The sequence below is a fragment of the Carex rostrata genome, chromosome 22 (assembly GCF_964058835.1).
Source record: "Carex rostrata chromosome 22, lpCarRost1.2, whole genome shotgun sequence".
In the NCBI taxonomy this organism is placed as follows: Eukaryota; Viridiplantae; Streptophyta; class Magnoliopsida; order Poales; family Cyperaceae; genus Carex; species Carex rostrata.
In genome coordinates this window covers 2269223-2284250 of record NC_135939.1, presented here as the reverse complement: position 1 = coordinate 2284250, position 15028 = coordinate 2269223, and the positions used below count along the sequence as shown (strand labels likewise).

Below are 15028 nucleotides of genomic sequence, written 5' to 3'. Positions count from 1 at the left end.
ACCTGAAGAAAATGTTAATATTTATAATAAAATTATTTTTATAGAAACTATTTTGAATTTGGAAAATTTGAATACAGGCATGTATCCTTTTCAAAATACTGAATACATATATAATGATACAATATGGTTAACTGCGTAAAAATTCAACATAGCAACACAAAAAGTTACATTATTTAAAGAGTTATATTGCGCACTAGAATATGATATTGTCCGTGAGAAGTGACTATTGTCGAGGATACACCGACAGAAATTATTATTTTCGAACGTATCATTTTTATAGACAAAAATATTCGTAACGATACCGACAATAAAAAAATACTTTTATTCACACATATAGTGACAAATTATTGTACATCAAACGCACATTTTAAATTAGAAGAACCAAGCATCACACAAGAGGCATCCGATTAAAAAAACTGGGAAAATGTATCATATAAAAATATCGATGATATAACATAGCAAAGAATCATGGAAGCTTAATTCTTTTTATGAAGTGTCAATCATGAAGTTATTATCCACCGGATTTTATTTTATTTGTAAAAAAGTAAGCGCACAAAATCGTCCTATTAAATAGTATCTAGCTAACCCTACTATCATTACTATTTTAAAAGTTATCTGTTCAGCAGCAAGAGGCACAATCAGATTTCCTTAAATAAATAAAGAATATGAAGCTTCTAAAGTAGATGAGTTTGTTGAGTGATGGCGAGTTCAGTACAGGCTACGGTCATGATAAATTCCTTTAGGCCGGAAAAAACAAAAGATGATACCTTAAGGGCTAAGGTTTCTGTGAAATCCCTTTTTTTTATTATGGAAATATGAGGGTCATATGGCCCTCAGATTTCATTTATATTGATAAAAGATGTGTCTGAGATACATAAGTTGAAACAATTTACAAAAAGGAAAGCAACAGAAACTATAAAAAGCAGTGTTGTAAATAACTGTATGCGGTTATCCAACGGATAGGGTATCGTTCAGCGAATAATCGGAAATAATTAGAAATAATCAATTATAATTAGAAATAATCAGTCGATTAATCGGCGTAAACAAACGTTTTTTACAACACTGATGAAAAGACAGAAACTATCTGAATTCATTTGAATCTAGAAATCCAGAATGGGAAGAACTACTCTCGATTAAGCCCTGTATCTCTGTCAACCAAATCAGCTCTGGAATTCTTCGGTGATTTCTGTTATAATGAGCTGCTGCGTTTTCTGCTGATCTGTGAAAATACGACACTGCTTCCTCCTAATAACGAAGCATACCAGTATACCACTGATTGCATTTGCGTAACCATTTTGTTCTGTGATTCAGTAGTCGTCTTGTCAAGTACAGGCACTGTAATATGGTCGGATACAAATTCCTGATATTGCGCACAATGTGCACGGAAATTTTTATTTTTACCATTCATAAAAAAAATTAAGCCAAATAAATACAATTTAATCAGAATTTTATTTTTGACACAGTTACAGCATGAATTTGGTAACCGCAACTTTGGATCAGTGTTGTAAAAAACGTCCGTTTAGACCGATTAATCGGTCGTTTAGTCGTTGGCGGTGACTAAACAGTCCAAAAAATTTCTGACAAATCAGCTGATTATTTTTTATTATAGCCGATTATTCCCAATTAATCGCTTGGCGGTACCCTGTCCGTCCGACGACCGCATACCGTTATTTACAACACTGCTTCGGATACATCGTTGTTTTTCTTTTTTTTTTAAAGAATTTTGGGAAGTTTGGGGATAAATCTTTGTTTATCTACATTGTACACGTGTTCTGACAAAGATTAAATTGGGTGAAAATACTGCTGAATGGAACACGCTGACTCAATTGAATGATTTAGTGTGTTATAAGTTATAATATGAATATACCAACAAACAAATACATGTTCTGACAAAAAAAAATAATCCAAATTTATATCCGTAATTTCTTGTTACAGCTGTGTTAAAAATAAAATTATAATTAAATCGTACTTATTTAGATTAACATTTTTAATGGTAAATTTAAATATTTCGGCAATCTGCATTGTAACCTGACATTGGCCAAATAGGTTCTGCATTGTTTCGTTGGCATTGCGGCACAATCTCCTTATTAAATATGCACTTTTAAGTTTTCAAAAAAAATGTATGAGATAATATGTATATTAAAAAACTTGAATATATGCTAGAATCACTTTATAAAAAATCCTTCATTTAATTTTTCAAATTGATGCATGACTTAAAAACTTGCAAATTATGTCAATTTTTTTTAAGGATCAAATTAGGTCAAATTCTGTTTAATTTTATTACTTTAATCGATATACCTAAGAAGAGTACCAATGAATGTACCATGATATAAAATTATAAAAAGTAGAAGTAGGGTATTTTTAAGTTCACCAAGCTCCTTGCTGAACTCAAATCTAAAATCCATCTAATCGGCTTCAAATAAAGAATCCAAACGTTGAAACCCACAAACTTTACGAGTGATGCGTATACATGTAAAAATTTTAAATATTCAAATTAATTTAGTATAAAATCAAGCGGTCAAAATTAGAAGGTTAATAAATTAATTTTAATGCATTCATTTTTTGAAACTTTTTTTACCACTTGACTCTATACAAAATTAATTTTAAAATTAAAATTTTTTACATGTAGATGCATCACTGGTAAGATAGGCGGGTTTCAACGGTTCAGATTTGTCGTTTAAAGCTGATTCGATAGATTTTAGACTTGAGTTCACTAAAAAATTTGGTGAAATTAAGAACACCCTAGTTTTACTCAAATTGAGGAGTTCTAAATACGTACTAGAATTATCTGTTTATTAACACTACTTTAAGGATCAAAAGAACCAAGCAAGCAATAAATTTAATTTACGGATTCACCACCTCTGCCGCTTTATATAAAAAAAAAAATCTTAAATTTCAAATCAATATATAAACATGATATATATTATCCACACGTTGTATCTATAAAAAATATAAAATATAATGAGATGTGATATATATTTTACCGTACATCAAGTAACTTGAAATTTTTTAAAAGTTCAAAATTAAAGGTTATTGGTGCATTATCAAAAAAATATTTTTAGATTCAGCGCGGACCTTGACACAAATCCGATATCTATTGTATCAAAACACAGTAAGTTGATCTACATTGCAAAACACTATAGCCTCATTCAATTATTTATATGTCCAATAATACATCTATACTTTTACTTTCAAATTTCCAATTTTTTATTTTATTTTATTTTAATCATCAAAATAGCTATTGTTAAGTAACCTTATTATTTATGGCCAAGTGACTACATTTAGTTGGAGTAAGAATAGAATTAACTCAAAAATAACAGTATTCTTTTGAGCTAATTCACATTTGGATCAAGAACTACCAAATACTATTTGTTTGTCTTTTGTAAGTTAACTCACTATTTTACTAATTCAATAAAAAAAAAAAAGTTGAATTAGCTATTAATCTCAATTTTGAGTTAGCTTTTATATCTTATGTGAAAAGATTGTAGATTTCAAATTCAGACAAAAAATCTGTAAATAATATTTAAAAATAAAGAGACTATTTTCTATTTTAAAATAATAATTAAATAACCATACATGAATCTGTATCTTAAAAACTCGTTTCCAACTTTCCTCAGAAAAAAAAAATAGTCTCTCTTCTTATATTAGAGAGGATGATCCAATTACACTATATTCCGAATTTTTTATAAATACCCAAAATTAATAACAAATTACTGAATCTAACCCGTTTTTCAACTTATTTCGAAAACTAGCCAAACCGGTTATTGGATAATCGGAAAAACAATTTCTTTCCAGGTCACGAGTGACCGGATTTGGGGCAAGAAACCGATTAACCATTAACCGGAAATATGTCATGGTACCGGTTATTGGTTAACTGGATTCTAGGTCCGGTTAATGGTTAACTGGAAAGGTTATTTTTTAAGAGTCCGGTTATCGGTTAACCGGAAAGGTTGTTTTTTAAGAGTCCGGTTATTGGTTAACCGGATTTGTGAATTTTGCTTTTTTTTTTTTTTTTAAAAACATAAATTTCTAATTTGTTTATTTTTTGTATTAAAATATTAGAAATGTTGAATATATTTCTTTAAAAATAGATGAAATACAATATAATTTGATTTATTAGAAAGACTGCAACAAATAACCCGGATCAATATTTTTCAGGCCGGATTTTTCGCGGTTGTAAGAAAAATTAATATATTTCTTTATGTGTTATTGGAAAAAAAAATGCTTAGATTCTGAGTTATTGATCCCGGTTCAAAAGTCACTTCTAGGTAATCCAGAAAATATTGTGATATTTCTAATACATTTAATTTATAAAAAGTTGAGAATTCTTTTTGAAAAACAATCATTAAATAAATTAAAGTTTTTGTTTTTAACAAAAATAAATACAACTTTTTATAAATTAAATGTACTAGAAGGATCACAATATTTTCTGAATTACCTAGAAGTGACTTTTGAACCATGATCAATAACTCACAATCCAAGCATTTTATTTTTTTCCAATAACACATAAATAAATATATTAATTTTTCTTACAGTCGCGAAAAATCCGGACTGAAAAATGTTGATCCAGATTATTTGTTGCAGTCTTTCTAATAAATTAAATTATATTGTATTTCATCTATTTTCAAAGAAATATATTCAACATTTCTAATATTTCAATACAAAAAAAAAAAAAAAGATTAGGGATTCATTGTTAGGATTTAGGTACTCAACCCCGCTGAGTTCATATCTTGAGCGCTTGATTAGGGATTCATTGTTAGGATTTAGGTCTGTATCGGCCCAACTCGGAATTAGCTCATGTGGCGTAATAATTGTGGCTGTCATGGGAAAATATTTATATGTAAAAATTATTAAATTCAGATAAATAAAAATAAAATGAGTGTTTCATTTTCAACAAATATAAAAAGATCTTATTCATTGAGTCCGATTTAAAAATATGAATCGGACTTAATGATTTCGATCTATTGATATTTTTTTTTTTTCCCATCAACACCTAATTTTTTTTTTAAAACAAAAAAAATATCAATGGATCAAATCCAATGAGTCCAATTCATATATTTGGATCGGATTTAATAAGTCAAATCTTTCTATATTTGTTAGAGATGAAACATTCTTTCTATTTTTATACGTCTAAATTTAATAATTTCTATGAATAAAAAAAACTCCGTCCTGGTATTCAGCTTATCTCCTTTTGGACGAGAATATAAAATATTTCATGATTTCATTTGCGCTCTAGGTTTAAAAGCATTTAAGAAAAGTTTGAATTTAGGGAATTAAATTAAAAGGATTTCCTTTTCTTGAGCTCTTGGGCTAAAATTTAGTGGATGGGGTTTTGTCCAAATGATTCAGGACAAAAATCTTATTCAAAGTCATGTCTAAATTATCGGATTGGCATCAAATATTACACGGACGGTTTAAATTTATAGAACTATTTAAATTTATTAAGTTTTAAATTTTTCGCAACAATATACACAATTTGAATCGAACTTTGAAATTTGAATAAAATTTGCCCAAAACTCTTTGTAAAAAATTCAATTTCAAATTTAGCAAGGTAAATAAGTATGGACTACCTACCGACATGTTTCTGTCCCAGTCTCCCAGATCTATTTTTAGTGACAAAACTTGACAATAAATAAAAGTGAGTCTATGGTACTATGCGTATCACGGGTTGGTCCGTAATACAGCTCAATATTTGATTTTTCAAAATTTTAACGGTCGATCCGAACCGTTCATCTTGTTCTCCATATTAATATGTGTTTCGAGACCAAATTTTACATTTTTTGAAATTTTTTTTATTATTTTTTTAGATATTTAGAAAATCACTTGATCTGAAAATTCTGGACCATCCAAAAACAGTGATTTTCAATAAATCTAAAAAAATAGTAAAAAAATTTCAAAAAATGTAAAATTTGGTCTCCAAACACATATTAATATGGAGAACAAGATGAACGGTTCGGATCGACCGTTAGGATTTTGAAAAGTAAAATATTAAGCCGTATTACGGACCAAATCGTAATATACATAGTACCATAGACTCACTCATAAATAAATCCAATTCCAAGTTTAGTAAGGATAAATAAGCATGGAGCTGCCTACATGTTTCTGTCCCAGATCTACTTTAAATGACAAAACGCGACAATAAATTATCCTCGTGAAAGGTTGGCCAGATTAAGAATTAATAAGTTCAAATGTGAATGCATATTTTACAATCGGGGATTTTTTACTTTCTAACCTAAATGTTTATTACCGTAATCTGTAAAAAATTGGTGTTTCATATTTTCTTTATTTGTGACCAAGTTTTCATTTTAAAGAAATACAAGCCTCCATGTAACATTGAGGAAGATTAATTGCTTTTGATTACTATTTAAGTTTTGAAGCTTTCAAATTTTACTATAAATAAGTGCAACACACTCCTTAGATGCACTAGTATAATATTTTTTTTCAACATATTTTATTAGGCCCGCAACCGGTTTTTTTATTTTTTATTTTATAGTGGATGTATTTGATTTTGGATATTTAATGGTTTTGCATGCCGTTTAGTTTTCCTAAAATAATCTTGCAATCTGCTGCTTCTACATCCTTTTTACATGATATTAGTAGAGTGAGTATTATGAGATTAAATTCAATAGGCAAAAAAAATGTGACTAATCTCATAAATATTAAAATTAACTTCAAACAACATAAATTTGAACTATTGACTTTGGCATACTCAAGAACCAATTGTGTTTTTTAGTCTTTTGAGTTATATGTTGTGTGAGAATTAGATATAAAAAATTGAGTTGAATTATATTGTTTTTAAGCTCAGATAGTATTTTGTGAGTTTAACTCTAAAATTTATTGAATTGATTTCAAAATAGGAATCTAAACTGTCAAAACCAATTTACATGACGAGTGATGAGTTTACACACAAATTGTTTAAAATTTGAATTAATTTATTATAAAGTTAAACAGTTTAAAAAAGATGAAAATGAATGCATTAAAATTAACTTATAAACTTTTTTTTTACCGCTTGACTTTATACTAAATTAATTTATAAATTTATAAATTTTGTATGAAAACACATCACTTATAAAGTATACCAGTTTTAATAATTTAAATTCATTGTTTAAAAATTAAAACTAATTTGATAGATTTTAAAATTAAGCTCATCAAACCTCTTGACGGACTCTCTTCATAAAAAGTATTTCAATATTTCAGTTTTGTACAAAACAGATACAGAGTTATAAAAACAATAATTATAATGTAAATGGTTAACTCGTCAATGGTTTAATTCTATCATTTTGAAACTGATTAGATGATTTTTTTTAAGACATTTTGAAGCTGATTAATTCTATCATTTTTGAAGTCATTTTGAAACTTGTCAATGGTTTAATTCATTTTGAAGCTGATTAGATAATTATAATGTAAATATTCTTTATTTTTTTTAGGAAAGTTGAAAGTTGAGCATTTTATTTCTAAGATAGAAGTTTGTGCATTGTCACCTAATTAATTTTTAAGATAAAAATATAAAACAAGCCTCCCGCCATAATAGATGACCCTTTCCCTCATCTGAATTTTGAAAATACGAACTCCCACACATAAGAGGCATTTTACAATAATTTTGTGTTAGTGTTTGATGAGATCTTAATAAACTGTAATTATAAAAAATAAATTTATTTGTTACATTAGCTATGGATATTTTCATATATTAATTTCAGGATGTTTTCATCTCTACAATTTTATTAATTTCGTTAAAGTGACAAAAAAAAATTCAGAATTAGCTAAGGGAGTATTATTTTATAATTATTGGATATGGAGATGCTCATATCACTTGTCAAAAATATTAGAGCCGAAATATTTTTAGTTACCAGTTCAATATTTCAAAATTCTAATTTTATCATTGATTTATGAAAAATTCAGAAGTTATCACGTGTGCACCTTGAGGTACACATGACTTGTTTTGCTTAATTTTGTTTTGAAATATTGAAGTGGTAATTAAAAAAATTTCGAATATTAGAGAGGATATATTTATTATTTTTTTATAGAAAACTTTATAATTTATTTTGTAATGTTATTTTTTAAATATGCAAATTACGAATTTTGATTAATGACATTTAAATGATATTTAGTGTGGTTAAATAAATTATAAACTTTTAAATGATATTTTGGTGAATGACATTTAAATGAAATATGCAAATTATGAATTTTTGTTCACAGAAAATCGGGCAGCATTCCTTCCGATCTCATCTCAGATTTTGCTTAGGCTCTTATCGGATAGTGACCGACAGAACCGAGATTCCATTAGCGGCCCAAACAAAAATCTTTGTTTCTTGATGAATACTAAACTCAACATCCAATGCTCCAATCTCTTTTCCGTCCTTCCTGTTAAACGTCAATCACAACCGTTAATTAGTTCAAAACTGACTTGACTAACGACCCCGATCTGTCGTCATTAGTTTTATCCATACGAGAGGAACAACTGAACTCGCACGGGTCAAATGATAATTAACAAACGCGTAATGGCAATTATGGCATCCAGGTTGGAAAGACTACTGTTTACTAAAGGGAAGGGAAGGGAATAAATACAAAGGCGGGCCGATCCAATGGCTTGACTTGACGCGCCGCATTTGCAATCCCTTCCCCCCCAAAATTTTTAATTCATTTGCTAAATCGAACTTAGAGTGAAGCGAGTAGTCATCTCCAGTGAAGACCTGGAGGGATCCACGATCTGTTCTACTTTCAATCTGTAAGAGATATCCTTTATAATAATACCTATAATACCTATAATACACACTAAATTCCAGCTAGAATTTCCAGAAATGGTGTCCTACTTTTCATTTCTTACCTTACTGCTTATACTCATCTTCGATCGACGAATTGATAGTTATAGCACGTTTTGTTTTGGAATTTGTGGAAAAAGTATGTCGGAATTTAGTGCTGCGGAGTTGATTTTCTTAAATCCGAGCTGCATTTTGAAAAGATTTCCGATCTTCTGTCAATGCAGTTTGCTTAAATATTTTCTGACTAGTAAGTGAGTTAAGCATTATAACTAAATAATATTATTAAAATACTGATCCTGGTCGATGATTGTTCAATTCTTTATCTGATCTGAAATTAATACCACATTATAGTCATTTTTGTTTTACTTTTCTGCTCTTTCATCAAATTCATCTAGATCTGCATGATTAAATTTATATAAATTTTTTCTCATTGTTATCAGGTTGTTTTATTTATTTGTCACGGGATGGCTCCAAAAGCAACCGACACCAGAACAAGGAGCTCTGTCTCCATATTTATAGTTATTTGCATGTGTTGCTTCTTCTATGTACTAGGTGCTTGGCAAAAGAGCGGTTTTGGCAAAGGTGACAGTATAGCAGTTGAAGTAACTAAAAGAACCGATTGCACTGTTTTGCCAAACCTAAACTTCGAGACACACCATGCGGGCCCAAAATCTACGCATGATCTCTCCACTCCAGTCAAAAAATTTAAACCATGTAAAGACCGATACACCGACTACACCCCATGCCAAGACCAAAACCGTGCCATGAAATTCCCCAGAGAAAACATGAATTACAGAGAGAGGCACTGCCCAGCCCAAAATGAAAAGCTATATTGCCTAATACCTGCTCCTAAGGGGTATGTTGCCCCATTTCCTTGGCCCAAAAGCCGGGACTTTGTGCCTTATGCAAATGTGCCTTATAAGAGCTTGACAGTTGAGAAGGCAGTGCAAAATTGGGTGCAATATGAGGGAAATGTGTTTAGGTTTCCGGGAGGCGGGACCCAGTTCCCACAAGGGGCAGATAAATACATTGATCAGCTTGCTTCTGTCATACCGATTGCCAATGGTACCGTCAGAACTGCTCTCGATACTGGCTGTGGGGTATAATGATTATTCTTTTAATTCCTGATTTTACATTTTAAGCCAGAATCAAGGGCAAATTAGTCAGTAACTATGTATTTGAAAGTGAAAAAACAAAAATGTTCAAGATCATTCTAAATCAGTATTACTTTGTTCAACAAGGGTCCAGTTGGGAACTATTTTTTCCATAGAAACAAAATCAGGTTGGCATGAGCCTGAGCAGCTAGCTCAAGAAACCTATACCCACTTATTAGCGGTTTGGGACCAGTCAGGCCGGCTCGATTTAGAAGGTTGGAAATGTTTTGAGTATTGTTTACTATTAAAAACTGCAAAAAGATGGTAATAAAATCAATTGAGATGTTGACTTTGATTTTGACATGTCTTGCAAGTGTTCAAATGGCTTTAGTTTTCTTTGAATGCTAGGTGGCGAGTTGGGGAGCGTATCTGCTGAAGAGAAATGTGTTAGCAATGTCGTTCGCTCCTAGAGACTCACATGAGGCACAGGTGCAATTTGCATTGGAAAGAGGGGTCCCGGCTGTGATTGGGGTCCTTGGCACTATTAAGCTGCCTTATCCTGCTAGGGCTTTTGATATGGCTCATTGCTCCAGGTGCCTTATCCCATGGGGAGCCAACAGTGAGTCTCTCTCTCTTTCTCTCTCTCTATTTCCATTTAATTTGTTATTGTTAAGTGCCAGTAGTGATGTAAATGTGCAATTACATGTGCTGAAATGTTAGGATTTATTTAGCCATTCTTCGTCTTGTTTGTGTCAAATAGAGGTCAAACAGGGGCTAAACTTGTTTCAGACTTTATGCCTCATTTTGCTTTCGCCAGGCTTAATAAATTAGGTTTGATCCAAAGTATCATGCACGGTTAAACCTGGAGTTACATATATCCTAGCTGTGCTCGAGCATCTCTCTTGCAAATAATAATAAAATTGAGTTTTCCTATCACCTAAAGTACCTGTACTTCTACAAGAACCAAATTTGGGATCAATCCAGCATGATTCCAAGTTTTGCTGGCTGTTCAAGTCTCAATTAATTCCCAAATGAAGAAAACGAATGAAAAAGGAGTAATGTTCCTTGTGAACTTCAAGCAGTAACGTTATTTATCCTATTTTGACGTTCAGATGGAATGTACATGGTGGAGGTGGATCGGGTTCTGAGACCTGGTGGATATTGGATCCTGTCGGGCCCACCTATTAACTGGAGAACCAACTATAAGGCATGGCAGAGAACAAAGGAGGATCTGGAAGCGGAGCAGAGTAAGATTGAAGAAGTAGCTTCCCTTCTCTGCTGGGAGAAAGTATCCGAGAAAGGAGAGATCGCCATCTGGCGCAAGAGGGTAAATGACATGTCTTGTCCTAACATTAATGATGAGAGCACGCTTCGTAAATGTTTATCAACCGATCCTGATGGTGTCTGGTATGGTCTTTTGTTATTATCATCAATGAACTTTAGCATACTTTTTTTTTTTTAACCAAGAAGCAAATTTAATATAGGCCATTAGTATTAAAGAGATCAATACGCTTTCATGGCCTGAAGTTCGTCTCATATCCCTTTTGAAGCCCTTACCCTACATTTGCAAAAAGTTCAGGATTGTGTATCTACATGTTCACAGTAAATTTTATGATTTACAGGGCCATATCTCTTCCCTTCTTGTAGTGTGTTTACATGTCTCTTATACTTGTAACAATGTTTGTTATGTGATCTATATTTTAAATGTGTTAAATAACACTTTTCAATATCTTTTTTTTTTTTTTTATACCTTCGCAGAGGCTGCAAAGTCGTCACTTTTCAATATCTTGCTTACACCTATTTATATATAAAACATAACCAGGTATGAGAAGATGGAGGCATGTCTAACTCCCCTTCCTCAAGTAAATGACCCAGATGAGGTGTCAGGCGGAGAGATAAAACCATTCCCCGCAAGACTAAATAGTGTACCACCTAGAATATCTACCAATTCAATACCAGGCTATACTTCTGAATCATTTCAGAAGGACAATATCTTGTGGAAGAAGCATGTGAAGGCATATAAAAGGGTCAACAAGTACCTTGACTCAGGGCGGTATCGTAATATCATGGACATGAATGCCGGCCTGGGCAGCTTTGCAGCTGCAATCGAGTCCCCCAAACTGTGGGTCATGAATGTGGTACCTACCATTGCTGAAATGCCGACCTTGGGTGCTATATATGAGCGTGGGCTGATTGGTATCTACCATGACTGGTATTTTACTGACCCTTTTTTTTTTCTTCTAAATAACTTTTTTAGGAAGTGCAGGGATGGCTTTGAACTTTTACAGTTTGTTGAGTGTTGCCATTTAGAACTTGATATTTTGCTTGGTTGGCCCCTGAACCTTTATTGTTTTTTTTTCAGTCGGATTCTTTTGTAGTAATAGTTTGTAGTGCAATTATCTCTGTGATACCAAATCATCATATAGAAAATCTAAATGTAAACATGATATTATAATATTGCCACTGTGTCACCACGTGATATGCCGTATTGCCATGTCACTATAATCAGAGTTAACTAACATAATAGATCAAGTTACCAAAATATCTAGCTAAAGATGTTTGATTGGTTGAAAGTTCAGGGGCTACATTTGGCAAACATAAAGTTCATGGCACAATTGAATTACAACATACTTTTCTGTATTCTTTTGCTGAAATCTAACATATTAGCTCCTGAACGTATGGCTCAGGATTTTGACCTTTATTAGCTCCTGAACGTATTAGCTCAAAATGTATAGGCCCATACAGTCAGCATTTTGACCTTTGTTTCATTGTACCTTATTTTAAAACACAATGTAGGTGTGAAGGTTTCTCTACCTATCCAAGAACGTATGATCTCATCCATGCAAATGGTGTTTTCACCTTGTACAAGGATAAGTACGCACTTTTGATATCTCTATTGTTATATTTTTTTCTTTCAGTCATCATGCTAGTCCTGTACATTGGTTTCCCGCCTTTGAGCTCTTTAATGTTGATAAATTTTCTTGGGTGTACCAGCCCTGTAAATTATATGTGCAGGCCAATATCTATGCAGTAAAGTTTCTTGGCCATGTTCTGATCTGATTAATGTTTTGTTTGTAATCCTGGTTTGGTTCTAAATACACTATGTTGAAAAGCTAATAGTCATGGTACTTGGTAATAATAACTTACTGATGATGTTTAGGTGTAAAATGGAGGACATTCTTTTAGAAATGGACCGCATATTGAGGCCTGAAGGTGCTGTTATAGTGAGAGACCATGTAGATGTACTAATTAAGGTGAAAAGCATGGCTAGTGGCATGAGATGGAGCACTAAGATGGTCGACCATGAAGATGGGCCCCTTGTGCCAGAAAAGGTCCTCTATGCTGTCAAGCAATACTGGGTTTCTGCTGGCAACAACCAAACTGCAGCTGCTTGATGCACTGGTTTGATCAGTACCAGTAGTATTTCAAAAGCCAGCATCAGTGAGGTGAACAGGTGATCAGGGTCCAGTAAAATGCAGAGAAATGTATGTTCTGCCAATTTTGGGTTTCTGTTGTTGTAATCTTGCTATTTGTTATTAGGACTCAGTGTATCGAAGATAGAATTGTTGTAAACTTAATTTTCTCTTAGCATTAGATGAGGGTTAAAGCTCTCAAATCATTCCAATGACATGTATTGGGTTTTGAACATGTCACCTCCCATGAGAAGAGCAATGTTGTAGCCAAGTGTGCTGTTAGTTGTGGTTCTCGATGTTGTAATCTTAATATTCTTCATTTCTATCTTCTTCTTTTTTTCTTAAAGCATCTTTCTGAGTGTGATTCCACAATAATGCATAGCAAATATATTTATATACTACACAAAGGGGAAATTTGTGTAAGCACTGCAATTTCTAGGACAATTATTAAGGTTGATTCACTATTTAATTGGTTTTTTTGTTCTTTCAGGTAGTCTACAAGGATCAACTGAGGGTATATCGGGTTAAATCGTCTTTTATCTTCTATTTAGAACAAACATAACTTGGCCCAATGAACATCACCTTACCCAATAAGCATTGCTGCACCGCTAATATGGCCTCATGGAGGGCCATCGCAAATTATACAAATATCCGTTTCGTAGCCATGCCCATTATGCGTCAAAACTCTGATATCAAAATAAAAAGAGGATGCTCCATTAACGCTAGCTAGCATATATATATATATTTAAGATTTGACGGCTTGATGCTGCTAACAATTGTATTAAATAAGAAAAGTATTTACAAAGGTGTAATGCCAGACTCTCCCATCAGTCCTAGACTATTTACAAATTTAGCTAGCATGTTGGTTGTGCCAAGATTCAAGGTAGCTGAGTCCCTGCGCGACTAGCTCCTCCTTGTTATCATGACCACTGTACAATCAGGAGACAGAAAGTCCAAACCATAATTACTTTTGCAACTCAAAATTGTAGTTCGGTACTGGCCAGAACACATGCTTCAAACCAAGCACCGTATAAAGTGCTTTATTTGCATCCTCCAGGTATGGTCCAAGCCGTTTTATTATTGGCATAAGGCTCGAACCGTGTAAACCATATGGCTTGTCAGTTTAATTTGGGAGGTCTGTCTTTTGAATTTTTTGTTTCTTTTGAGGTAGTATATCATTTTGTTAAATGCATCACGTCTCTTCAGTTGTGGAATTCAGTGCATATTAATAATCAACCAGCACCAATGCCACGATACAAGGTGGGGTTTCACCAATGTTGTAAATAACGGTATGCGGTCGTCGAACGGACGGAGTACCACCAAATCAAATGATTAATCGGTATGTAGCTGATTAATCAGAATTATGCGGACAATTTAATGTTTTTATTAAATTTATTTATATATATCATAATTTATTAAAAACAATTTATTTAACTCATTAAACTTATCAAATAAACTTAATTTAACTTAATTTCATTATTATAACATGACACTACACTTATTTTTTTTAACACATAAGCACTTTACACGTGTTAGTAACACATTTATTTAATAAAAATAAATAAATTCAAGAGTTAAAACTTTTTTCAAATACTAATAACATATTATGTGAAAGAAATGAAAAATTTCAACATAAAATCACTAAATTTAGTTTATAATAACAACTTAGTTTCATAAATAAATATGCCGTACTAATTGAAAAAATATTAATAACAACTTAGTTTCATAAATAAATATGCCATACTAATTGAAAAAATTACAT

The 15028-nt window shown here is 32.0% G+C and overlaps 1 protein-coding gene across 2 annotated transcripts; it reads left to right on the top strand.

The window, feature by feature from the left end:
- The first annotated feature begins 8583 nt into the window (after nt 1-8583).
- On the top strand, nt 8584-13612 carry LOC144574036 (S-adenosyl-L-methionine-dependent methyltransferases superfamily protein). 2 transcript variants are annotated; one of them, XM_078323859.1, is made up of 7 exons: nt 8584-8725; nt 9200-9859; nt 10262-10472; nt 10966-11260; nt 11676-12065; nt 12650-12727; nt 13014-13612. In XM_078323859.1, exons 2-7 carry the CDS (start codon nt 9224-9226, stop codon nt 13246-13248), a joined length of 1845 nt encoding a protein of 614 aa, XP_078179985.1. In that variant the 5' UTR covers nt 8584-8725; nt 9200-9223; the 3' UTR covers nt 13249-13612. The 2 variants fall into 2 exon arrangements, with proteins under 2 accessions (XP_078179985.1, XP_078179986.1); XM_078323860.1 differs by lacking the exon at nt 8584-8725 and having other exon boundaries at nt 9142-9859.
- Nucleotides 13613-15028: the final 1416 nt, after the last annotated feature.

Coding starts and splice junctions, on each gene's coding strand:
- LOC144574036 (XM_078323859.1), top strand. CDS start 9,224: ATGGCTCCAAAAGCAACCGACACCAGAACAAGGAGCTCTGTCTCCATA. Junction 10,473..10,965: donor TATCCCATGGGGAGCCAACA/GTGAGTCTCTCT, acceptor TTTGACGTTCAG/ATGGAATGTACATGGTGGAG. Junction 12,728..13,013: donor TTCACCTTGTACAAGGATAA/GTACGCACTTTT, acceptor GATGATGTTTAG/GTGTAAAATGGAGGACATTC.